Here is a 27,993-nt window from a genome sequence, read left to right as displayed (position 1 = left end):
CAGAGAGCACGTGTGCCTGAGAGCACGTCTGTCTGAACACACAGTGCACTGAACACTCCTAAACATGACACTCAAGAGCCGACGACCTGTGCATGCCCCAATGTTGACACCATGAGCCTGGCAAATAAGAGTGGAATGGGCACATGGCCATAGGTACTGGACGTCGGCGCAATGGCAAAGCGTTGCATGGTCTGATGATTCCCGATACCTTCCACATCATGCCGACTGGAGCTCGCGCCTCTGCCACGTTCCAGCGGAACAGCTCCTTGCTACCCGTACTGTGGGACGGACACAAGCTGGCGGTGGTCCCATTATGTTCTGGGGAACATTCACGTGGGCATCACTGGGTCCAGAGGAGCTCGAGCAAGGCATTATGACGGCCAAGGAGTTTCGTAGACTGGTTGCAGACCACGTACACCCGTTCATGATGATCATGTTTCCCGACGACAGTGGCGTTTTTCAACAAGACAATGTGCCATGTCAAAAGGGCAGGAGTGTCATGGAGTGGTTCAAGGAACACAGTGGCAAGTTCCGATTGATATACTGGCCCCCAAACTCGCCAGATCTGAACTCGATCGAACACGTCAGGGATGTGCTTCAGTCTGGCGTCAGAGGCCATTATTGCCCACCTTCCCCGGAATTTACGGGAATTAGGTGACTTGTGTGTGTGCAGATGTTGTGCCAGCTTCCTCCAGCGACTTAACAAGGCCTTATTTCTTCCATGCCACCACGAGTCGCCACTGGTATCCGTGCCAGATGTTCACATACCGGCTTTGGGAAGGTGATCGTAATGATCTAGCTGACCAGTGTCGATCGTGAAGAGGAAAAGTGGAAAAACATAACAATACGGGCGAAAATGTGTGCTTACACTTATTTTTCCGCAGTTATAATCCTGGTCAGGGTAGTTTCTGACATCAAATTTTTAGGCCTACATTTTCAAATATCAACTGTTATCAGGCATTGAAATTTATCACTGGAGTACATGCTCTATAATTTTGGGCACTAATTTGGCGAATATACATATGTGTGGAAATTCACTCACAGTTTCTTTAACAGTGCAGACTTTTTTTGCAATGTTGTGACATCACATTAACCCTACAGCGTTTTTCACGAATTAAACTCAACTAACTATGTAAGCATTGCACTTTTTCACATTGCTGACATATTTTGGTATATTTTAAAACTTTTTCAACATGCTAGATGTGGAAAATAATTAATTTATAATACTGTAGCGTTGTCCAACACCAGACGTACCTCATTGTTAATTTTTGACCGACAGCGGTTTTATAAGGGCTCTATCCCCATCTACAATCATCGCAGGACTTTTCATTATCTATGGTGTTGTATAGCTCATCAAAATTTCATCCAAATTGCCCACCTACAATTACAAAAAATTGCATGTTATAACAGTAGTATCATGTGGGTCATTTGTCACCCATACCCATTTTAATACAAAATGATATCAGTAACACCGGTTTTCTGGCACTGAATTGTTTCTGGACGTGCCTCGACGATATTCACGAGATATTAGAGTATACCACGACACCTAGGCCAAAAGAACGTGAAATATGAAGAATTCGGAGGTCGTGTGTAACTTTATATCAGCCTGACTTCCCGTTCTCTACTGACTGGCCACATGCAGACCTACGAAGTGACACTGGGAAGCCACAGAGTAACATATTATATTGTGGGGAATCCCCCCAAGCCCCACTCCTACACTGCTGTCTCGGGCACTACCAATAGTTCTCACACATGACAGCAGATGTCAGGCACATCGACCCTTGCAGAAGTTTCCTGTCGGTATATCTTTGTCTGTGATTAAGCGGAGAGGTCAGAGGCAGTCCTGACGCCATCGCCGAGAGCTTTCAGTTTATTTTCGTGAGTTCGTATCATTAAAGCAATGATGGCAAGATGACTCGGCCTTACAGAAGCTGAGATGCTCCAGTACTGGAAAACCTTTTACCTATGCAATCGAATGATGAATCCGGTAGTGAGATGAATGCAAAGGAGGACGACGATTTTGTTCCAGTGGAAACTGCTGACTCAAGTGATTCAGACGCATCAAATGAACAGCAAGCGGTATATGATCCATCTGACGATGACCTACCTCTTCCACAGTGTAAGCACGTACCATTGTACCTAAGTTTTTGAACCAATGAGCACAGAGTCCACAGCTCGGTTCTCTTTGTTCTGTTATTTACATGTCGGTTTTATAGATTCTACTCAACAGTGTGAACGCCCCTTCCAATGACGAACCAAACTTGAGTGGAGTGTTGAACGGGGCCTTCGACTAGAAAAAGGATGGCAGGATGGAGGAGTTAATGGTCAGCCACCTGACGGAGTCGGTAAGTCACTGATAAATAAATCTTTATTCAAATCTCAACCGCAGTATCACTGATCCTATAATGTAAACGCTGAAGTCAAACTGCATCATGGACGATCTTTAGCCGTCATTCCCAGTCTCTCACCAGTTACAAAGAATTTTGACATATGATTCAATTTGCAGCTGACCATGGTGATGATGCACGTGTTGTGGATGACTCCCAAGGCGGCTATGGCGTGGCGCTCGTTGCAGTTGATGGAGTGGAGAGAGCTGCACATGGTCGCTGTACATTGGGTGTCAGACGTGCTGCAGCAGCTCATCATGGACGAGGACGATGGAGCGCCATGTGTCATATGTAGGGCGCCGAGTAAAATGAAACAAAATAAAATCTACGCCATTTACAAAAGTTTGAATAATATTTTTTCGACCAGCGAGAAGGTGATGGAGAACATACAAGTACTAACCATAATTTCCAGTCTGCAAGTCCACATTGCTCATTGTATTCACTGAAAGAAAATGTTCTTACTTGCCATTTACTCAGTAGGATCAGGAACTATGACTATAAATAGAAGTTTAGAGTTTCAACTGACTGACATATCCGGTAAAAGTTCATGCACAGAATAAATGTAAATGTCGTGTGACTAGGGCCTCCCGTCGGATAGACCATTCGCCGGGTGCAAGTCTTTCGATTTGACGCCACTTCGGCGACTTGTGCGTCGATATGGATGGAATGATGATGATTAGGACAACATAACACCCAGTCCCTGAGCAGAGAAGATCTCCGGCCTAACCGGAAATCGAACCCATGCCCTTAGGATTAACGTTCTGTCGCACTGACCACTCAGCTACATGGGGCGGACTGCACAGAATACATAATAATGTTGCTAATGTTATCGGAAACAGGACTATTAACAGTTCAGAGGCGACCTATACGGAAGATTCAGAAGTAAAATGTTCTATCGCCCTAGCTTGTAATCACCAAAGTTAATTGCTGGACAAATAATCTCGCCATTTGCCATGCAGTTTTGTCAACATTATCGGTGGGACACAAACAGTAACTTCTGTGAAATCTAAGAGATCCAGGATGGGGTACAGTTGTCACAAGTTCACTTGCTACTTCTAACGAAAACGCGTTTTGTCGCTGCCTGGCTGTGACTTCATCCAAGCAACAGCGAAGGCAGGCATTTGACTGTTGCGGACAAATTGATCTGCCAGTGCGAAGTGTCTCCAACTACTGCCTCTTTGGCTGTATTTATACACTGAAGAGCCAAAGTAACTGTCTGTTTACATATCTCTGTATTTAAATACGCATGCCTATACCAATTTCTTTGGCGCTTCACTGTACATAGGCGCAGCGGACCACCGAATGGAACATCAGCTACCAACTGTTCTAGGCACAGATAGCAGAATCCAAACGTCCCCCTTCTCAAACATGTACTAATTAATGTCTCTTTCATTTATTAATTTAGAATCTTCTTAATTTTATATGAAAGGAGTTAGGTTTACTTTAGTCTCTGAAATAGTTTTAGCTCGACTGCATTTATACTTTGCCAGCTAGAATTTTTGGAACGGAACTGACAGCTGAACATTACCTCTGAACTGCCTTTTTGCTATCAACAATCAAGTCTTGATACTTGGCACAGCTGTATTGTTTAATGAAATTAATCAATTGCTGTAATAAAAACTTTCTATTATAATTACAAATGATATTTAATCTATTATGAATAAGGACTTTTCCTGCCAAATTTAGTTTTTAGTAAATAATTTGAAAACTATTAGAGGTAGCTTGTGGTGTCATATACACAGTAATTTTACTTGTATCTGAGATTACATGCGAATTTTCATCTCTCTGCATCTAAAATTTAGTACCTTCAAATTTCCGTAAAAATGCCGATTTTAACCAAAATATTCCTCCGATCAAGTTGAGACTTGTAACTTTTGATTCTTGCATATTCATGAGAATATTCTGAACCTTCACAATATTAACATTAATACACTAATGCATAACTGACAGCCGGCCGAAGTGGCCGCGCGGTTCTGGCGCTGCAGTCTGGAACCGCGATACCGCTACGGCCGCAGGTTCGAATCCTGCCTCGGGCATGGATGTGTGTGATGTCCTTAGGTTAGTTAGGTTTAACTAGTTCTAAGTTCTAGGGGACTAATGACCTCAGCAGTTGAGTCCCATAGTGCTCAGAGCCATTTTTTGAACCATAACTGACATAGTTTGGAAAAGTTATTTTAATTTTTAATTTCGCTCTTAGATTGTGGTGCAATCATTTTCACGCGGCCGGCCAGTGTGGCCGAGCGGTTCTAGGCGCTTCAGTCTGGAACCGCGCGACCGCTACGGCCGCAGGTTCGAATCCTCCCTCGGGCATGGATATGTGTGATGTCCTTAGGTTAGTTAGGTTTAAGTACTTCTAAGTTCTAGGGGACTGATGACCTCAGATGTTAAGTCCTATAGTGCTCAGAGCCATTTGAACCATTTTTCCTTTGCACGCTAAACACAGGCGCCTTGTGATGATGCGGCGCTGGTTAATAGTGAACTGAGGTAAGTTCCGGCACACTCTCTCGCCTCTGTATTTTTCACAATGACACAGCCCTTGTTTCGCCACACAACTCCATGGCGAGGAAGTGGAGAGGTGCAATGACACCAAATAAACACGGATTGAGACAAGCGACACAGCAGGTAGGCACAAGGCCGGAATGTGTCGTGAGAGATGCCTGAGCTGACAGGATACGGCCTTTCAGCGTTGCATCTATATGCCAGCGATCCAACCCTGGAACTGAAAAAAAAATTACACTGAAGAGAAGGCTTACAGAAAATTTGGTAATAATGAGTTGTCCCTAAGTCTGGAAGAAATAGGTGCTTTCACTGGAAAACTCTACGCTCGGGGTATTTCATACAAAGGCTTGTGCAGCAATAAGTGGGCACCTCCTTTCTTTCAAAATACCACATCATGGAACCGATTTGCATAAATATGCAGTTATCTTGGGCTTGATTTTATATCATCAAGAAGACAACGTAAGGAAACTAGTCAATTTTGCATTGCTTCAGAAATATGGACTCTGTTTACTGACAGTTGCATTGCCTGCTAGAAGGCAGGCTAGAAAATGGCTGTGGACGAGCAACTGTATCCTTGCAAGTTCAGGTACCCATTCATAAAGTACTGAGTAAACCTGATAAGCATCGGATAAAATACTGACTTTTGTGTGACACTTACAAAAGCTACAACCAGAATGGATTCCCTTACCGTCGCAAACATGAAACTCGTGATCAAAGCAAGGGCACCATGTCGTTATGAAGTTGGCACAGCCATTTCTCAACTGCGGTCGTAACGTCACGACTGGTGTCTTCTTCACCGCCGTGAAACTGGTGGATGAGCTGAAACAAAAAGGAACAAGTTTAGTTGGCACTTTTCGGAGATCACTCAAAGAGGTCCCTCCTGCAGCGTGGAGTGGAGACGACGCATTTTATGCAACATACTTGTACAAGTCGGATGACAATCTTAGCACACTATATCAAGGGAAAAAAAAGTCCTTATGCTGGATGTCAGGTGAATGAGAATAGTGAGAAGAAGCTTCCAAAAACTGAGAAGTTTTATAATGAAACTAAGGGTGGAGTCTATATAGTTGACCAAATGGCTACACACTACAGTGTTCGAGATGGCACCCACCAATGGCTTGTGTATGTCTTTTACAGCATCTTGACCTTTTCAGGATCAACGCTCACACAGTTTTCAAGTTACTTACCTGTAAGAAGATTTGACTCCGATACTTTATCCTTAGTGTAGAAGATGAGCTTTCTATCCCCAACAAACTGTAGAGAGGAGCCAAAAATCTCCCCTTGCAAGCACTCGATACCGACGCTGGCCAATATGGAAACAGAAGGCACTAATTCAGGTGACCTGCAAACAACAAAACGGTAATAAAATTTCAAAGTGTGCTTCAAGTGCAACATGTATATGTGCAGAAGCTACCAAGCAAAAACTGTTGGGCCGTGCGGTTCTAGGCGCTGCAGTCTGGAACCGTGAGACCGCTACGGTCGCAGGTTCGAATCCTGCCTCGGGCATGGATGTGTGTGATGTCCTTAGGTTAGTTAGGTTTAACTAGTTCTAAGTTCTAGGGGACTAACGACCTCAGCAGTTGAGTCCCATAGTGCTCAGAGCCATTTGAACCATTTAGCCAAAAACTGTTGCCGAATGTCTGAACTGTGAACCAATCCCAGTTTATACATTTCTGCCAACTATTTGTTCCTAAATATTTCCAAATGTTTACAATTATAGAGTCAAGTCGTTTGTTCCTATGTTTTAGTTCATTGATTGCAATAAGCGAGCAAACATGCAGATCATTTTAGTTCTTTAATTACAATAGGGAGTAAACGTTCAGAGCATTTTAGTCAACTACTTCGTTTTAGAACCTTTCACAAACACTCGTTACTTATCTTATTTGTCTCGAAAAGTAAAAATACTGTTAGTACTCACACAAACAGTACTTTTTGTTCTGTTTCAATCTCTTTATAAAGAAAAACATTGTTTACTTACTTGTCCGGACGATAGTTGATGAAAGACTGTGGAATTTCTTCTGTAAAATTTACCATAAAGAAATAGTTCTGAAAATTTATGTCTGACAGTGTACTATTCATTTTAGAGACCAAATTATCCGTGGGTTACATTTCGATTCCTGAACGTGTTGTCAACGTCGCTACACTCAAAACACCACCCAAATACGAATAAAACGGTGGGTTTCTACTCTGGGTCAAAAATGACCCACATGGTACTACTAGGGGTACGGCGAAGTCCGGTAATTCTAGTGTTAAACGTGCAGAAAACCATTCGCGCTAGTACGAAATCGTGGAACAAAGATGGCACTTCTTTGTTTTGCAGTGCTGGCATCTGCTGGTGGCGTTAAACACTCGTCCTCCACAGTGTGACAATCTGTTGGTTACAGGAGCACACAGGAGGTGAAAGTTTACGTGCTTTTATTTGCATTTTCAGGTGTATCGAATAGTATCTAAGGTAAGCAACTCACTTTCAACCAATACGAATACCTATTTTGCTATTCATTTTTATAAGGAAATGTTGAATTTTAATTATTTCTAGAGAAATATATTGTCTATTCGTTTGAAAATTCCTTGACGATTGATTTATAGCTTTGAATCAAAGTTACCAAAGAGGCTGGGGCGGATCTCAATGCCGGGTCTCTAAACCCAAAGGCCAGCTCCTCCCTGACCTGGAGGATACTTAAGCGCTGTCGGTCTACGGCCCCCATGAACTTACCCTTTACCAGTCCTTTCTAACTGCCAACCAGACGTTCTGGATGTGGCCATATTCAAAAACATCGCCGCTCACTTTTCACTGGAAGTTCTCCACGAACTGGCCTCCGACCATCACCAAGTACTCCTGCACATCACCAATGCTGCTCTTTCATTTGATGTTCATTCCGCTGTGACCCTCACCGATTGGGACAAGTTTGTTGCCAGAGTACTTAATGACACGGCACGACCTCGACTTGACAACACCGGCCAATGTATTCCATGCTGTGGATTCCTTACCGCCCAAATACAGAAAGCAGTGAAGCTCTCCACCTCCACTGTACCTCGGGCTTTAACCCCCCTGGACGATTTGCCTCCCCTGTTACGGAAGCTAAAGATGCAAAAGAAGCACTGCCACCGGCGGTGGAGGCAGTTTCGCCATCCTCTGGACAAACACCAAATGAGACATCTCCAGCGTGAATTCTGCCATCGACTCACTGACAGGAGGTCCGAAAAATAGGAGGACAGGACGTCTGCTTTCCTCCTGCACGATAAGTCTGACTGGGCTGTCATTCGCGCCCTGTGGCAGTCTGTGCCAGCGACTGTCCATCTTATTTTCACGGCAGCGGGCTTGTAGTATGATACCCTCCAAATCGTGGGGACGCTGGCCGATGCGTTTGAGGCCCAAAATCACCCCTTCGACTGGCTCCTTTCTCTGGACGAATTACAGGACGAACACATTGTCCTGACAGCTGTTGCCGCTTTCAGCAACCGTCCACCTCTGTCTGCCCCCCTCCCCCCCCCCTTCCAGCCCCCACCCGACGTCCATGGCAGAAGTCCAGCGGATCTTACGAAGGAAACGTGGCCAGTCAGCCACTGAATTGGACGGAATTTTAAGCGAACATCTTTGCCACCTTCAGTGCACGCCTTGTTCACTAAGACTTTTAGTGGTTGTGTCACGTATGGCTTTTTCCCCTCAGTGGAAGCAAGCCAAGCTGACTGCGATCCCCAAGCGGTTCAAGGACCCTACAGACCCCACAAACAACAGGCCTATGAGCCTCTTAAATACCGTGACGAATGTCCTTGAATCAGTGATCCTCCACCGACTTTCCCAACCTCTGGCAGTGGCTGGGACGATCCGACCTGAACAGTTCAGATTTACTTCGCACCTCTCTGCCGGACTTCAGGTCCTATGAATCACTGAATACGTCAGCAAAGGCTTCAACAGCGGCAAGTCGGCAGCTGCCGTATTTCCGAATGAATCACTGAATACGTCAGCAAAGGCTTCAACAGCGGCAAGTCGGCAGCTGCCGTATTTCTGGACTCGCAGAACGCCAACGACATGATCTGGTACGACAACCTAGTACACAAGATTCTGATGCAGACCCCTACATCGGATATCTATATCAAAATCGTGGATGACTTCCTCCACAGTAGGACTTTCCTAGTGGTTCAACGGGGAATGCGTTCAGGCATTCGTCAATTGTCGGCGGGCACTCCACAAGGATCGGAGTTGTCTCCCATTCTTTTTAATATCTATGTGAATGATATGCCGGTCATCCCCGAGTGCCACTTGGCACAATATGCTGACGACATAACACTTTGGGTTCAAATGGCTCTGAGCACTATGGGACTTAACTTCTGAGGTCATCAGTCCCCTAGAACTTAGAACTACTTAAACCTAACTAACCTAAGGACATCACACACATAACACTATATACCACTGGCCGTATCACTGACGCCATCATCATCCGCCTCCAGCGACAGGTGGACGCTGCCATCACCCGGTGCTGGACAAACAAAATAGCTCTCAATGCTGCCAAAACTATGGCAGTCTATTTTACCAAATGGCACCCAGTCCTCCACCGCAATATTTCGATTGCAGGCATGCTGGTGCCCTGGTCACTGACGACCACCTATCTAGGGGTCCGGATGGAAAACAAGTTGCTGTTCAACTGTCACGCGTAGTATGTCACCAACAAGGGGCAAAAGCTGATTAGGGATTTGTACCCGCTCTTCTGAAGTAGAGAACTTAACCTGTATACAAAGCTCCGCATCTACTGCCTGCCCTCACATGTGGCTCCACTGCATGGGCCACAGTTAGTGTCATCAGGATGTCGACGTTGCAGCGCCTGCTGAACAAGGCTCTTAGGTGGACCCTGCACACCCCGCCACTCACAAGAACCTCAACATCACACGGCGGCTCTATGAGAAAGTGGATGCCCTGCGCGACACTGTCCATGAACACCGCGTTGGGACCACATTTCCATGCCGCTGCCATCGACATCCGGGTCCTTCAACCATCCTAGAGGAATCAGATTCCGACCATGGCTGATGATAGGCCTGGTATGCCCACTGCAGATAAATCCTTTGGGGGGACTAGCTCCCCATTCTACATCCACTACTTTCCCACCCTACTTACCCATCTCAGACTAAGTTTTTATGCCTTACTGAAGTGTGCTGTCACCATTGGAGGATGGTACAGGACTACAAGTCCCACCACAAAACCTCCAATGTCCGCCCCGATAGCTGAGTGCCGTCCTACGGGCCTGGGTTCTATTCCCGGCTGGGTCGGAGATTTTTCCGCTCAGAGACTGTGTGTTGTGTTGTCTTCATCATCATTTCACCCCCGTCCGACGCGTAGGCCTCCCAGTGTGGCGTGTGCTGTCACCATTGGAGGATGGTACAGGACTCCAAGTCCCACCACAAAACCTCCAATGTCCGCCCCGATAGCTGAGTGCCGTCCTACGGGCCTGGGTTCAATTCCCGGCTGGGTCGGAGATTTTTCCGCTCAGGGACTGTGTGTTGTCTTCATCATCATTTCACCCCCATCCAACGCGTAGGCCGCCCAATGTGGCGTCGAATGTAATAAGACGTGCACCAAGGCGGCCGGACCTGCCCCGCAAGGGGCCTCCCACGCGATGACGTTAAACGCTCATTTCCATTACATCCAATGTGTATTCCAGTGACGCAGCGTCACTGTCCTGTGGTTAAATTTACTGCCTCACCAACACAGTTAGACCGCGTAAGACCGGTGTTGCTGTATTGTACCGTATCACATATTTAAAAAAATACCAATGAGACTGGTGAGCCAGTCCTTAAACGAATTTTTGGAAGTCAGTAACGAAAATATAGCTGATGAACCAATTTTTCGGCAATTCAGATATTTCGTAGTATTTGGTTGTAAGGAGGGGGTGCTGGGTGCGGATGAGTGTCGCATGCAATATTTGCAAAAGCTCAGAGTGGGAAAGGAGGACTGTCCTCTCCCCCACCCCTCTCCTCCCCTCTTTCGCCTCAGAATGTGATAAGATGTCACGATCCCTGTGGGAATCTTTGAGATAAGTAAGTGCTCATGTTGATATCAGCAAAATATGACATGTGCAGTTGTCTCAGTAATCATAGGACAAAGGAAAAAGACGCTGACAGATCCCGCACGTAGTGCCCTACTACAGAAATTCTGGTTATATTTCAATGAAGTACACTTACACACACAATTCAGTGTAGCCTATTACGTACACTGTAGCTATGCCAAAGAATATTTGCAGTTTAAATTCTACAGAAGTAGCGATGGTATAAAATATTTCGCTAAAAGCTGTATGTAATGTTTTAAACTGTTAAGTGGGTTTCTATTGCAAAATGGAACCGAGAACAGTTTAAGGAAGGAGATGTTAAACATAGACATCGCTGTCATTTAACTAGTGCATATGGGGGCTGCAGATGGCAGCTTCCACTCTAACGCTTGCCGTCCTCTTAGAGTCCTTGTCGTATTTCACAACTTGAGCAATTATAATGTCCACTTTTTTAAAAAGATGTGTATATAATTTCATTCCCCTGCCCCATATGGGCAGGAGAGGGCTGACAGCAGCATAGTCCACAGCTCTTCAGCCAAATGGCTTTACAAAAATACATGGAAAGAGGAACTCTTACATAAAAAGGGGGACAAAAGAGGGGCATAAAAAACACAGTAAATGGAGATGATGGGAATTAAAATATACACTAATACGAGGACATGCACTGGGGGACAGTTAAAACCTCGACATACAGTTAAAGTAACACAGCTGGCAATTCAATGCGCACTTAAAATACACTGGAGGCAAACACAAGTTAAAAGTTGGCTACAGTATAAAAATCAAACAGACTCTACAGAGTGTCGACACATTTCTTGGCCTGCTCGATCACCAGGTCTCCAATCGAGCTTATATGGGACCTCATCGGGTGACAACCCTAGTGTCATCCGCAAACAGTTTTAACCGTCCGCGTATTGACTGACGAGGTGCAACAGGCGTGGAACTCCATCCCACAAACAGTCATCCAGCACCTGTAAAAAGCTGTGCATGCAAGACTGTCTGCTTGCATTCAACATTGCGGCGACTATGCAGTTGTCGATGTACTAGCATTTAACATTTGCACCGGCTTTCCTGTGACCTTGTAATCACTTAAATATGTTACCTAAATCACAGCATTCCCGAAGTTTCCTTATTCTACATTACTTTTTTTTTGCTGTTGCGATTTTTTCCGTCAGTGTATATGGTCTAGTTTAATTTAGTGGAACAGTTGATGGAGTTCACGAACTGTTGACAATATATCTTATTGCCCTCCTTAATGTGGCGGCGGCTCTCAGTTCTCGCTACCGAAAAGTCTGCGTGACTGTCATTGGGTGGTGTCCTTTAGAGTCATCTCCGCAGAGCTACACAACTACCGAGCGGAGTTCATTGTTCCCTTGGCAGGGAGGAACGAACGTCACGAGGATTGTTTTCCTGACATTGCCTATTTATTATTGGACTCGGACTTTATATTCAAACACAGTTAGCTGTAGGTGTCCAGTTCGTCTCACAGAGCTCTCCTCTGGGCGATAACTTATTTCAGTCACAACAATAAGCTCTGTTCAGGGGTGAAATAGTTGTGGACGCTCACAACATATAATACGCGTCGAATCTCTGCAGCTTAGAAACTTGTTGAAAGCCTGATCATCTACAATTTCGTTGGGAGGCATTTGTGGTTCAAATGGCTCTGAATACTATAGGACTTAACATCTGAGGTCATCAGTCCTGGCCGGCCGGAGTGGCCGAGCGGTTCTAGGCGCTTCAGTCTCGAACCGTGCGACCGCTACGGTCGCAGGTTCGAATCCTGCCTCGGGCATGGATGTGTGTGATGTCCTTAGGTTAGTTAGGTTTAAGTAGTTCTAAGTTCTGGCGGACTGATGACCTCAGAAGTCAAGTCCCACAGTGCGCAGAGCCAACCATCATCAGTTCGCTAGAACTTAGAACTAATTAAACCTAACTAACCTAAGGACATCACACACATCCATGCCCGAGGCAGGATTCAAACCTGCGACCGTAGCAGTCGCGCGGTTCGGTACTGAGGCGCCTACAACCGCTCGGCCACAGCGGCCAGCATTTGTAGGTAATACGTGGGGGTGTTCAAATGAAAAGATACAAATGTCGTAACAACCAAACCGTTTGAAATTTGCATATACCGATTTGGGATAACATAGTGAGCCATCTATGAACGCGACGAATACTTCGTCACGTCCTCGTAAGAAATTCAAATCTGTGCCCTCAGCAGCCAAGGTGATGCTCGCCGACTTTTCCGACGTCCGATGACATATACTCATCAAATTCCGCGGGTACGGTAAAACCAAAATGACGTATACTTTTGTAGCGTGCAAAACTCCTAGAGCGAACGACGTGGTCGGCTCACGGAGGCAGTGATTCTGCTCCACGTTAAATCGCGTCCACACGTCTGCAAGGCCACACAATGTGTAATGGCCAACTTCAAGTGGGAGCAGCTTGAGCGTGCGACGTACAGCCAGGACACGTCACCGGCGATTACCATGTGTTTGGTCCACTAAAACAACACCTCAAAGGGTCGCGCTTATATCTCGGACGACGAACTGAGGGTTACAGGATACAGTGGGGGACTGGCTCCTGTCACAGCCGCGGGATCGCTGAGAACAGGGAATCCTTTGGTTCGTGAAACAGTGGGGTAGTTGGGCTCAAGCCTCTGGTGATTACTTTTGAATAAAGACTTCAGTTTATTATACCACAGTGGTGTTTCGCATATTTTCTTTTGAATGCACCTCATATAAGCCCCTCCTAAACGGTAGTTGCACTATTGCTGTAAACACTTGCGAAGTGGTGTGTAGAGAAACGTCTTGGACGCTACAATCCCACAGAAAAGAGGCCTCTGTATATTTAAGATAAATATCCCGTAGACTGGAAGTAAATCACTTTGTTTATAAATGACGAAAGATAGAGTTGCCCACATAATCCTGAATCGTCTACCTCTCCATTGGAGTGTGGAGCCACTCATCCGTTAAATTTTTCTACTTCTGTCCTCTTCTTGCCAAGCTGAGAAGCTTTGAGAAGGTATCAGTAGGTTCCCTCCCGCAGACTTCAAGCAGATTAGCCTTCTTCAGATTCGTTTGGAGGCTCCTTTTCTAAGTTTATGGGTGTTAGCTCGTAGGTTTTCTTTCTGTAGCGACGTTGGTTGTGTTGAATGCTTTGGTACACCAATGGCAGAGGTGAAGCTGCGCTGTCGGGCCTCAACAACTCAGTCGGGAAGAGCCATACCTGCAAGGGGGAAGGTCCTTCGTTCTAGTTTCGGTTCGGGACAAAGTTTTAATCCTCCTGAAATGTACAAAACGCATACTTAGCTACAGAGTGAAAAATTCATTATGTATACTGGTTGGATGTTTCGCAGTTTCTTGTTGGGTTGTTGAGGGCACCTATATAGCGTTGTCAGACAGCAAAAATATTCAAATATGTGTAAATTCCTAAGGGACCAAACTGCTGAGGTCATCGGTCCCTAGATTTACACACTGCTTATACTAACTTAAACTAACTTATGCTAAGAACAACACACACACAACCATGCCCAGGGGAGGACGCGAACTTCCGGCGTGAGGGGCGGCGCAATCCGTGACATGGCGCCTCTAACCACTCGGTCACTCCTCGCGGCTGTCAGACAACACTGCATTGAATCGATGGGTGCACATTGGAAGCAATAGTCTTACAAGAGCACTGCTGAGAAAATGTACTTGCTTGTTGACTCTGCTGGTTGTGTCACAGCACCTTTCATATGGAAACAAAAGATGAAGGGAAGTCGGACGACCGCACTGAGCTGAAAATTTTGTCCGATACATTATGAGGAACTCTCTGTGATATTGATTTACTACACCTTCTTTCCTTCCAAGCTTCTAGTTCAGATTTGCCTGTACGTAGCCCAATATACTCATACGTTCCTAGTGGTACGCTGGGTTACTACTCTCTAGATACACTTGTCATACCTTTGATCACGTCTGACAATGTGTCGAAACTCTCACAGTTACATTATAATTTGTGTGACTTGATGAGTTCCTATACTTTGACCCAGAAATGACAATCTGATGGGTTGTAAATACGCAAACATTTGGAAATGGCTTCACAACCGAAAGTGTGCTACAGTGGGAATAAAGCGATATTTTTAGTCAGCCAGTGACAGCCAGAGCGGTATATGTTGCCTTTCAGACAATTACATTTTTCTTTTGTTATTCAGTACTGTATACGTAGTTACACGCCTTGCTGTTTTCTACAGTTTCTTTATAAACTACATCTTGAGGTAGTCAAAAGAATCATATTTTAGTTTTTAGAGATAATAATTCAGTTAATTAGCTATAATTTCTACTTCCTCATTAGAGAATCACGTCTTAGGAAGTACTCTGTTACTAAACGCCTTCTTACAGTGAAGTTATGCAACAGACGTGCCTCAGATTTCCGAAGATGAGTAGTGATATGATTACACGATAAGATAGTTTATCTTCCACGTTAAGAGATCCATCTAAAAAGCGACAAACAAACGTGATTGGCTACTTATTTCATCACACTACATACTCCCTATTAAAATGGAGTAACTTTCGTTACTGTAATTACAAACTGTCACGAAGATAGAGACCGATTTTTTTTCGTTTTGTTACGCACGTGATTACTGACACTACTTTTTAACTGTGAGGAGTCAGACGGAGCTACTGAGTTTGGTCACTAGCAGCCATCGTGGAAGGAAGGGACCTCTCGAGAACCATGGCGACTCTTCGCTTCGTTGCAGTTTTACAACTCTGTTTAATAACAGTCGCTTTGTCAGTAAGTATCTTCATTTATTCAGCATAATCCGTTACGTATGTAGTGCTTCATGCAATGTGTGTATGTGTAAAAACAATAAAAACATACAGTAAGCTGTCACCAAAATTCATACTTACTTGTCACGATGGCGTATCGACAACGCAGCTTCACCCAAAGCTGTTCTATATAAGAAGCCCGATTCTTCAATTTCCAAAGTTTAAAAATGGGTCTCCGAATTCAATGAAAATTGGCGTGCCAAAGAACACTCGAAGCTGTAACTCCATATGAAAACATCTGTTGTTGTTGTGTCCTTCAGCCCGAAGACTGGTTTGACAGAGCTCTCCATACTACTCTACCATGTGGAACCTCTTCATCTCTAAATAACTCATGGAGCCTACATCCTTCTGAATCTCCCATCCTTCTGAATCTCCTTACTGTATTCACCTCTTCGTCTCCCTCTATGATTTCCAGTCCACATCCCTTCCTCCAGTATTAAAGTGGTGATCCCTTGATGCCTCAGAATGTGTCCTATCAATCGATACCTTCTTTTAGTCAAGTTGTGCAAACAAATTAATTATCTTCCTCCTTGTGTTCCGTACCTCCTGATTCTATTCAGTACCTCTATCTATCTAATCCTCAGAATTCTTCTGTAGCACTACATTTGAAAAGCTTCTGTTCTCTTTTTGTCTGAACTGTATGTCATCCATATTTCACTTCCATACATGGCTACACTCCAGGTAAGTACCTTCAGGAACGACTTGCTAGCTCTTAAGTCTATATTTGATCTTAACAGATTTCTCTTTCTTGCCGTTGCCACGCTACATTTTTTATATCATCTCTATTTTGGCTGTCACCAGTTATTTTGAAACCCAAATACAAAACTCACCTACTACTTTCAGAGTCTCGTTTCTTAATATAATGTTCTCACCATCACCAGATTTAATTCAACTACATTCCACCATCATTGTTTAGCTTTTGGTGATGTTCATCTTATATCCTTCTTCCAAGGCACTGCCCATACTTTCCAACTACTCTTACAAGTTCTTTGCTGTCTCTGACAGAATTACGCTGTCGTCGGCAAACCTCAAAGCCTTCATTTCTTCTCCCTGATCTTTATCTCCTACTTCAAATTTTTCTTTGGTTTTCTTTACTACACTTTCTATGTACAGATTGAAAAATATCTGGGACAGACTACAACCCTGTCTCACTCCCTTCTCAACCCTGCTTCTCCTTCATACCCCAAGATTCTTATTACTGCCGTCTAGTTTCTGTACTAGTTTTAAGTAGCCTTTCGTTCCCTGTATTTTACCCCTCCTATCTTCAGAACTCCAAAGAAAGTATTCCAGCCAACGTCCTCGAAAGCTTTCTCGAAGTGTACAAATTCTATAAACGCAGGTTTTTCTTTCCTTAACCTATCTCCTAAGATTGCTCAGAGTGTTATTATTGCCTCGTGTGTTCCTACGTTTCTCTGGAATCCAATCTGATCTTCCTCAGGGACGGTTTCTACCAGTTTTTCCATTCTTCTGCAAAGAATTCGTGTTAGTACTTTGCAACCATGACTTATTAAATTTGGTAATTTCCACACATGTCAGGAACTACTGTCTTTGGAATTGCAATAATTACATTGTTCTTGAAGTACGAGGGTATTTCGCCTGTCTCCCACAGCTTGCAAACCAAATGGAAGAGTTTTACCATGGCTGGCTCTCCCTAGATTATCAGTAGCTCTGACAGATTGTCGGCTGTTCCCGGCGTCTTGTTTCGACTTAGGTCTTCCCGTGTTCTGTCAAATTGTTCTCGCAGTGTCACACCTCCCCCTCTCATCTTCATCTACATGACTTTAATATTGCCTTCAAGTTCATCTCCCTTGCATAGATCCCTCTATATGTTCCTTCACTCTTTCAGCTTTCCCTTCTGTGCCTAGGAATGGTTCCATCTGAGCTCCTGGTATTCATACAGCTGCTTCTTTTTTTGTCTAAAGGACTCTTTAATTTTCCTGTAGGTGATATCTATCTTTCCCCTAGTGAAAAATGCTTCTAAATCCTTGACTGATGACCTCAGCAGTTGAGTCGCATAGTGCTCAGAGCCATTCTAAATCCTTACATTTCTCCCCGATTTTTAAATGTTGTAACTTAGGGCTTCCTTTTGTCACCACAGGTGGTGGAGTCCATCCGCAATGTAACGTGCGTACATGGTAATGATCAGTGTCAAGTGTTTGTTTTTTGTCTTGTAATTTAACTCAAGACAATTCTTCCAGTACATAAAAAATCGGAAACGCTGATTTCTGAGCCAAACTTTTTTCATTAGAGATAAGACCGGCAACTTTATAAATGACAAGGAAAGAATTGTAGAAAGATGGAAAGAATGCTTCTCAGAACTGTTGAATCGCCCAGACCAAGATGAGATATTACCTGTAAACACTACGGAGGAAAGGAAACATGAAGAACAACGGGAAGTTAGTGAAGAAGACGTGAAAATCGCAATCAAAGGACTCAGAAACAACAAAGCCCCAGGAGAGGACGGAATATCATCTGAATTAATCAAGGAGGCAGGTGAGAGCTTACACTTAAAGATATGTAAACTGATCCAGTTGATGTGGGAGAAGGAGGTACTGCCAGAAGAATGTAAATTGGATGTAATATGTCCAATATACAAGAAGGGAAGCAAAATGGAATGCGGTAACTACAGAGGAATCAGCTTGTTGAATGTTACGTACAAGGTGGTGTCTATCATTATCCTTAGAAAACTGAAACCATTCATAGAGAACAACATGCAGTAGTACCAAGCTGGCTTTCGATCAAACCGAGCGACAATAGATCACATTTTCACACTAAGACAATTGTTTGAAAAACATTGGGAATATGGTAAAGATATCTACAGCCTGTTCGTCGATTTTCAACGTGCGTATGACAGTATCCACTGGAAGAGCCTATACAATGCAGTGCAGGACTTCAGAATCCCTGAGAAGCTAGTGAGAATGGTTCAAGCTTGTATGGAAGGGTCAAAGGCAGCAGTGCGTTTCCAAGGAGCCACATCAGAAACATTCGAGATAGAGACAGGCCTCAGACAAGGGGATGCTCTCTCATATGTTCTGTTCAGTTTCATCTTAGAGACAGTAATAAAAGAGTGTAGGCCACAGGAGTGAGCTGGAGTAGAGATGGACGGTAACTTCAATTGTCTCCCATATGCAGATGACATAGTACTATTAAGTGAACGAAAGCACGAGTTGAAAGAAATGTACCAGAAAATGGACAATTATGCACAGAAGGTAGGGCTCAGAGTGAATCGAGACAAAACAGAGTGCATGCAGTTAGGAAGAATACAGGAGCAGATAGAATTTCTTGAGACAGATGGCAAGAGGTTCAAGAGAGTAGACTAGTTCAAATACTCGGGATCGTGGTTTACCAAGGACAACAACATAAAAATTGACATCAAGGAAAGAATAGCAGTGGGAACGAAATGCATGCATACCCTCAGAGAGACGCTTGGCCCTAAATCGATCTCAGTGAACACGAAGATGAAAATCTACAACACAATGATATGCCCAGCAGTAATGCATGACTAAGCGAGATAGGAGAAAAAATTATTAATATTTGAAATAAGAGTTGAGGAACATATGGGGACCCGTTTTAGATAATGGAGAATGGAGGAGGAGGAAAAACGAGGAAATCTACCTTCTGATGCGACAACCAACTATCCTACAGAAGATAAAGAGCAAAAGAATACAATGGGTGGGCCATGTAGCCCGTATGCCAAAGGGAAGACAGACTAAGATGGCACTAGCGGGGAAACCAAAAACCAAACGCTCCATTGGACGAGCAAGACAGCGCTGCATGGACGACCTGGCGAAGGACCGAGCAGCCCTGGGAATTGAAGACACCTAGAGGAACCGGGCAAAAAACGAGAAGGAATGGAGGCAGTTTGTGGAAGCAGCGTGTGGTCTGCAGGGCCTGTGATCGCTGAATACCTAATAAAAAAAATATCTAATTTAATTGATTGATAGCAAATTTCATACATCCCGAAGTTTCGGGCTCTACACTGATGAGGCCAAACATTTATGGCCACTGCTCACCGTGAGGCTGTATGCTGCCTAGTGGCGGTGACTGCACGTGACGCTGTAAGAGAAATATATGAGCTGAGCGGAGACGAATGGGAAATCATTCTAGCTACGGTAAGTGACACAAATGCGGAAATCCACCGACTCAAGCGACTTTGACAGAAGCCAGATTGTTATGGCCCGGTGCCTCGGAGCGATCGCCTCGGAAACGGCGAAGCTGGTCGAGTGTTCGCGTGCTACTTTCGTGAGCATCTACAGAAAGTGGTTGAAGAGCGCTGAATCCACGAGTAAGCGACAATAAGCTGGACGTCTACACCTCATGACACAACATAGGGATCGGTGGTTTGCCTGTTCTCTAAAACAGGATAGGTTGCGACCTATGGCAGATCTGATGACAGAGTACAGCACTGGCGCAGAGACAAGTGTTTTGGAGCACATCGTTCAGCACACAGTTTTAAACATGGCGTTACGCAGCAGAGATCCACTACTTTTTCCCATGTTGACCCAATAACATCGTCAATTATGATTACAGTGAGCACCGGATCACCAAGATTGGACCGCAGATAAGTGTAATCGTGTCACTTGGTGGAATGAATCCCGTTTACCGTTATACCAGGTCAATGATCGTCTCTACATACGCCGAAATCCAGGCGAACGGCTGCTCGAAACATGTAGTGCGCCACGGACGCATGGCGGTTGGAGCAGAATAATATTCTGGGTGACACTTACGTGGGCCTCCATGGGACCTGTGGTAATAATAGAATGCACCATGGCAGCTGTGGACTATGTGAACATTATTAGGGACAACCTGTAACCCCTTACGCTTGCTGTCTTCCTCAACACCAATGGTATCTTCCAACAGGACAACTGTCCGTGTCACAAGGACATAATCGTGCTGCCATGGTTTGAGGAGGATGATAGTGAACTCATCTTGATGTCTTGACCATTAAAAATCCGACGAAATCCGACTGGGGCGCTGTCGGACGCCAGTTCCGAGCCCAGAAAACAAAACGCCCGTAAATTGTGAGAAGTGTGTGACCTGTGCATAGGCATCTGGTGCCACAAGCCTCTGGAAATCTGTCAAATTTATGGCATGTAGAATCGCTACTAAATTGCGTTCCAGAAGTGGACCAACACGCTTTTAAGTAGGTGATCATAATGTTTTGGCTCAACAGTGTATTTGCCTGATTATGAACCAATATACCATGTAATTCCATCATTATCTACTTGAAACGTAAATCAGTACGTAAGAGTATTACAGTGAAGCGCCAAAGAAACCGGTATAGGCATGTGTATTCTAATACAGAGTTATGTAAACAGGCAGAATACGGCGCTGCGGTCGGCAACGCCTATATGAGAAAACAAGTGGCTGACGCATTGTTACATCGGTCCCTGCTGCAACAATGGCACGTTATCAGGATTTAAGTGAGTTTGAACAATGTGTTACAGTCACCGCACGAACGATGGGACACAGCATTTTCGAGGTAGGGATGAAGTGGGAATTTTCCCATACGACCATTTCATAAGGGTACCGTGAATTTCAGGAATCCGGTAGAGCATCAAATCTCCGACATCGCTGAGGCCGGAGAAAGAGATCCTTCAAGAACGGGACTAAAGGCGACTGAAGAGAATCATTCATCTGACGGAAGTGCAGCCCTTCCGCAGACTGCTGCAGATTTCAGTGATGGGCCATTAACAGGTGTCAGCATGCGAACCATTCAACGAAACATCATCGATATGGGCTTTCGGAGCCGAAGGTCCACTCGTGTACCCTTGATGACTGCACGACATAAATCTTTGCGCCTCGTCTGGGCCCGTCAACACTGACATTGGACTGTTAATGGCAGGGAACATGTTGCCTGGTCGGACTAGTCTCATTTAAAATTGTATCGAGGAGATGGATGTGTACAGGTACGGAGACAACCTCATTAATTCATGGACCCTGCATGTCTGCAGGGGACTGTTCAAGCTGGTGGAGCCTCTGTAAGGGTGAGGGGTGTGTGCAGTTGGAGTGATATGGGACCCCTGATAAGTCTAGATACGACTCTGACAGATGATTCGTACGTAAGCAGCCTGTCTGATTACCTGCATTCATTCATGTCCATTGTCCATTCCGACACACTGGGGCATTTCCAGCAGGACAATGGGACACCCCCACAGTCCAGAATTGCTATAGAATGGCTCCAGAAACACTCTTCTGAGTTTAAACACTTCCACTGGCCACCAAATTCCCCAGACATGAAAATTATTGACCATATCTGGGATGCCTTGCAACACGCTGTTCAGAAGAGACCTCCACCCCCTTGTACTCTTAGTGATTTATGGGCAGCGCTGCAGGGTTCATGAAGTCATTTCCCTCCAGCACTACTTCAGACATCAGTCGTGTCCATGCCACGTCGCGATGCGGCACTTACACATGTTCGCAGGCAGGTGTTCTCATTTCTTTTGCTTTTCACGGTATAATTCTCACCAGTTTAATGGTGGATAATATCATGACAATGGCGAACACACTACATCAAATCCAACTACGCTAGTACAATTTATCAGTTTAAAAAATGGCCATGTTCAGCACGATTAACAAATTATGCCCTTTTCCTGTGGAAGAAAACGGCTAAAAGATAATGTACAGCAGTTCATTCTGAGCAGAAGCTAGCGAACAAACAAACGCCAGTAGCGATAATAATACACGCCAAGCACTCCTACCTGCGACTAGACAGCAAACAATTACTTTGACTCGCACATGACGAATAGCGTTCTAGATATATTACAAATCCCCCCTCTTATAATGAGTCCCTAAATTGTTGCTTAGTTCTCCATCTTTTATGGCTAAAGTCAGGAAGGTCACAATCAATAATAACTGACTAAAAGTCTTTGAGTAAAACAAAAGTGATATCTGGCGTTCACCAAGGAAGAGTTATAGGTCCCTTTTCTGTCCCTAACCTACATAAATGATTTAGGAGACAATTTGCGCAGCCAGGTTGTTTTTAGATGATGCAGTCAGTTACCTTATATTAAAGCAATCAGAGGATGAAACACCAGATGCAAAATAATTTAGACAAGATATCTGTATGGTGCGAAAAGTGGCAAAACGAAAAGTAAGAGGTCAACGTCATGTGTATTAACGGAAATCCGTTAAATCTAGGTTACAGGATAGATCACACAAATCTAAAAGCTGCCAATTTAGCTAGATACCTATGGATTACAATCACGAATACGTTAAATTGGAATGATCGCACAGAAAATGGTCTGGGAAAGGCGGGACAAGACTGTTTTATTTGCATACCACATCATTATTCCAAGCGCTGCTAGAGAGGAACAGTTGAGAAAGAGTCTGCTGTTGGTTTGACGAACCCTCTGCCAGGCACTTAAGTATGATTTACGGAATAATTATGCAGATGTAGATGTAGGAAAAGAAAGAAGCTAATCTGTCAGGCAGATTTGTGCCCATTAATGAAACTACAGTCTTCACACCAGAAAAAATTAATCAAAGCAGTGGACTTGCTCCAAAGGACTAGATTATGGAGGAACTCTCGGCTACCTGAATTCAAATAAAACAATGGATGATGTACTGTCAGGTCCTCTTAGCCTGTGTGTAAGCTCTCAGCTTCCTCTTTCAATAAAAGATGCCTTCCTATATCAGCTATATAAGAATTTTGGGTTCTTGTACATTTTTTCTGTGATGGATGGGCGTGATTTGCAAGCAGCACAAACAATTATGTTGTCGACTAAACTCTTCTCGGGGTTCTTGCAGCGTTCATACTTTAAAATACCCCGAGATATCGATCAAGTACTCTTTGGTCATTGTCAAGTGAAACGATTGACAAGGACCAAGTAGTTCTCGGTCAAAAGGTAGTGGCTTGATACGGCACAAGACTCTGCATTCTTGCAAGATATCTTATGGTCCTCTGTCAGATGTCTAGATGGCCCTCTCTAGTCTTCTTCAGTGACGGTATAAATCTACTGTTTCAACATTTCTGGTCGTGCATGTAACCGTAAAGAAAGGCACGCCGTCCGCTGTGACCGAGAAGTTCTGGCGCTTCAGTCCGGAACCGCGCTGCTGTTGCGGTCGCAGGTTCGAAACCTGCTTCGGGCATGGATGTATGTGATGTCCTTAGGTTAGTTAGGTTTAAGTAGTTCTAAGTCTAGGGGACTGATTACCTCAGATGTTAAGTCCCATAGTGCTTAGAGCCATTTGAACCATTTTAAAGGCACGCATTGTACAAGTGTAAACCCATAGTGCTTAGAGCCATTTGAACCATTTAAAGGCACGCACGGTACAAGTGTAAATTTTCATGGTGTATCGCCACGTCAACAGTTTCTCTTATTTTCCAATCTTGTCAATTTGTAGGGCTTTTGTTTCTGGAGAAAAGCGATTCTCTTCCAATCTTCTACCACCAAGAGAGTGTAAAGTAAAAGTGACGGTTCTCGACAAGTCACCGACCAATTGAACTGAGACAGGCAGAAACTCAGAAGCCTCAATAAATATTTATAAAGTGATCCGTGTTGTCTACATGGTATACATACAGTAACTACTGAAATCTTGTGATTTATTTTCTCGACTTTTGTGAAACAATGTAGATGTCCTCATAGCCCGGTAAAGGTTTTTCTGCTGATAGGAAGCTTCCAAATTTTCCTTCTAACTCCCTCGTTTTGTGACAATACTTCTGCAGCGTCCAATGACCATTTCACCCTTCGTCCTTCCTTGTTGTCTCATCCTCTTCCAAAAGCTCTGACGATAATGCACAGACACTCTCCTCAATACCTCATGCCTTGCTGACAGTTCGGTATTGCTTTATTGCGGTAATATCATGTTTCAGGTTTTAGAACGATTCCCCATGGTATATGATGAACCACCAATTTTCAGTTTGACATGTTCACATTTCTTATTAATATGTTCATTACCTTCATTGTTTTCTTCTTAAATCTTTTACAGGCTGAAGAGTATGTTACCGTGGACATAGAAGAAGGCACCTTGAGAGGTCGGATGTCGGAAACGTATACAGGCAAACCCATGTTCAGGTTTGAAGGTATTCCATATGCAGAACCACCAGTTGGAGATCTCCGATTCCAGGTAAATAACTGTCACCACCCACTTAATGCTACTGGGAGAAGTACAACTAAGAAAAATAGAAACCACAATCAATTCACACCTTTTGGGAGACGGCTTACTCTTAACAGAGAAAACCGTTTCAAATTTCATGGTAATACTGTCATGCAGACTCTTTATTGACAAAGTTAACGTTTTAATATTACTGACACTACGCTTTTATGAATGAATATTTATGCAACACAAAAACTATTACTTGTATTGACTGTAAAGATACTGGACAAATCATGAATTTTTACAAGTTTCTAAATCCCACAACGCAGTAATTAAGACTGGCAGCGCAGGTACAGTCACACATGCTTGCCAGTCTTCACATGCAACCACCAGAATACAATAATTATGGATTTACCAGATGTGAGAAAATTATAAGTAACATGGCCTTATTGGTCAAAGTCAAGCTCCTTTTACTTTTAGAACTTCATGAATGTGGCTTAGTTTTAAACATTCAAGTTAACTATAAAGTGAACACTGAACGTAATCTACTATATTTTCGTATAAATTAAGCAAATGACACCTCTACGATCTGAAGTTGGCAACCTTCGTCGAGTTTCGAAAAAAAGCAGTTTCTGTAACTGAATGGTTTCAAAGTATACTGCCAACTGCAATCATAGAACTAATATGAAATTTCGGCAAGGGCTTTCGTGCCGTCAGCATATATATCTGGCCATTGTCAGTCTTAGTGTTCAGGCACTTACGTGCCACACATGTTGTGCGGTCCTGCCAATGATAGTCCCACAAAAGTCATTAAACATGCTATTTCAGGTCTAATTTAGATTACGTTCCGCGTACGTATGTTTAACTGTTTGTTGTTGCCGCCGTCAGGTACCCATATTTTTCAGATAATTCATCAGAAGTCTTATACAAAATCTTTTAACTGTCTAGATCACAAGCAGTATACAACTTAAAATTCGATAACTAAAACAGGTAACTGCTTTGGGTGAAACTGACTTAAATAGTCTTGAGGAACACACATATTTCAAGGTAAATTAACGTGCACAACGTAATGACATACCAATCGTGGCAAAAGTATTGTGCTAAGGTATACAGAAAAATCACGTCATCTGCATATCTTGGTACCATGTAAGGAAGAAGCAGCTGTCAGACCAGCGTGAACCATAATGAATTTTACGGCACCGCAAAAACAAAGTAACAAACATGAAAGACGTACCAATCTCATATGAGAGACAACTTCAGTAAACTGCTGGTTCTATCAACGAGATACAAAAGAGAGATTCTAAACACAAAGGGATAAAAGCAAGGGACAATTTCATTGCAAATAATGAAATAAATCAGCATGAAGTTACGTGTACTATGTTTATCGCAACTTATAACTTATAGGCTGCTTTGTTCATTATTTGAAATGAAACTGTTTGTTTACTTCGTCTGTCACATGATATCCCATACGATCTTACTTTTGATAACAAGCGTTGATGTGATTCTGAAACAAATGCTTTTCATAAATCGAAAAATACTGCACCTATCTGACTCTTAATCCATGGCTTTCAGTACGTCGTGTGAGAGAAGTGCGAGTTGGGTTTCACATGATCGATGTTTTCCAAATCCGTGATGGTTGGTCTATAATAGGTCAATCTGTTCGAGATACCTCATATGTTTGAGCTCAGAATATATTCTAAGATTCCGCAACTAATGGATATCAAGGACATTGGACGACAGCTCTGCGGATCACTTCTGCTGCCATCGTTGTAAATTGGTGTGAACTGTGCTTTCTTCCAATGGCAGGGCATTCTTTTTTGTTCCAGAGACCTGCGATGAATTATAATTAACAGAGGGACTAAGCCGACTGCAAATTTGGTATAGAATCTGATAGGGATTCCATAGGGAGATGGGTCTTTGGTTAGATTAAACGATTTCAGCTGTTCCTTAACGACTCTGGCATTAATATCCAGGTCATTCACCTTCTAAATTGAGGCAGTACTTCTGCCTTATCCTTTGTAAAGAAACATTGAAAATAGAGTCAAACGTTTCTGTGTTTCCCTCGAAACTCTCAATTTCACTTCCTGTCTCGTCCGTGAGTGACTGGACACCAACTTTGATGCCACTGACGGCCTTTAGATACGACCAGACTCTCTTCCGACAGTATTCTGTTGTGGTAGTTACCGAAAGGTTGACACATTCTCCTATCGACGGCCAAACACATTTCACAAAACATCTCTCTATCTATAGCGCGATGGTTTGTAATGTATCTACTTTGCGACAGCCTCTGTTCTTTAGAAACTTACATGAAGGACCCTTCACATCATTAACTGTTCTACTGATTACGTATCTATCCAGTGCATTGTCAGCTATTCTTTTGAACTTGAACCATAGTTTCTTTACATGCTCGTGTTCTGAGTAAAGAATTTCAAATTCCTCACTGGGATATAACACTATTCCTTCTTTGTCTAGTTTGCTGAATGTATAAATCTTTCTAGTTGTTTTACACGCCCTTTGTACTTTGGTATTCGTTGTTGCCATAACTGCTTCTTGGTTATTGACAGCTGTTTCCACGTTTACATCCTCAAGGAGGTCAGACCTATTTGTTGAAATTAGATCTCATATATTTCCGTTATATGTGAGGTTCCGAACTGTCCATTCTTGGAAATTTTCAGAGAAGGCATTTAGTAATGTTTCACAGGATGTCTCGTCATATCTACCGCTAACAAATCTGGAACTCTCCCAACTGACTCTTGGATGGTTAAAGTCTCCTCAAATGATTTCAGTGTGATTAAGAAACTTAACACTCTGGCGAACTGATGTTTTCTCAGAAGATTTAGGTTACGTCATGTGGTGAGCCTAGTGATCAATGGAATGTTCCAGTTACAATGTTATGCCTGCCTTGAAACTGAGTGTTGCCCAGACAATCTCTCATGCACCTCCTGTTTAAATGTTAGTGTGCTGCAGAATGCTGAAAAGAAAATACTGTACTAAAACTATAGTGAAACGTTCCTTTTTACATGAATTAGACTTAATACCTATTCCCAAAAGCATCAACAAACATGAGTTAAATTCAGTAATCAACATTTCTCACGCGAATAAAGTAATTCTAATTCAGTAAATATAAATCAACTGCCAGAAAAAGGCTTCAGAACTTCGTAATTGTGACTTCAATAGTTCTTTGGGAAAAAGTACATAAAGTTGACCAATTTAACATGGGCAGTTGGA

At 43.5% G+C, this 27,993-nt stretch overlaps 1 protein-coding gene across 1 annotated transcript in view; it reads left to right on the top strand.

Moving 5' to 3' along the window:
* The first annotated feature begins 1,995 nt into the window (after nt 1-1,995).
* The window catches only part of LOC126456057 (esterase FE4-like), a 68,995-nt gene continuing 42,997 nt past the window's right edge, over nt 1,996-27,993 (top strand). Inside the window, exons 1-3 of the mRNA XM_050091812.1 lie at nt 1,996-2,119; nt 2,507-2,619; nt 24,658-24,795. Of these exons, the coding sequence (XP_049947769.1) occupies nt 1,996-2,119; nt 2,507-2,619; nt 24,658-24,795 (375 nt within the window). The remainder of the gene's footprint in view (nt 2,120-2,506; nt 2,620-24,657; nt 24,796-27,993) is intronic.

The sequence above is a fragment of the Schistocerca serialis genome, chromosome 2 (genome assembly GCF_023864345.2).
Source record: "Schistocerca serialis cubense isolate TAMUIC-IGC-003099 chromosome 2, iqSchSeri2.2, whole genome shotgun sequence".
Taxonomy (NCBI): domain Eukaryota; kingdom Metazoa; phylum Arthropoda; class Insecta; order Orthoptera; family Acrididae; genus Schistocerca; species Schistocerca serialis.
The sequence above is the reverse complement of the archived record's forward strand: the minus strand, read 5'-3'. Positions and strand labels throughout refer to the sequence as shown.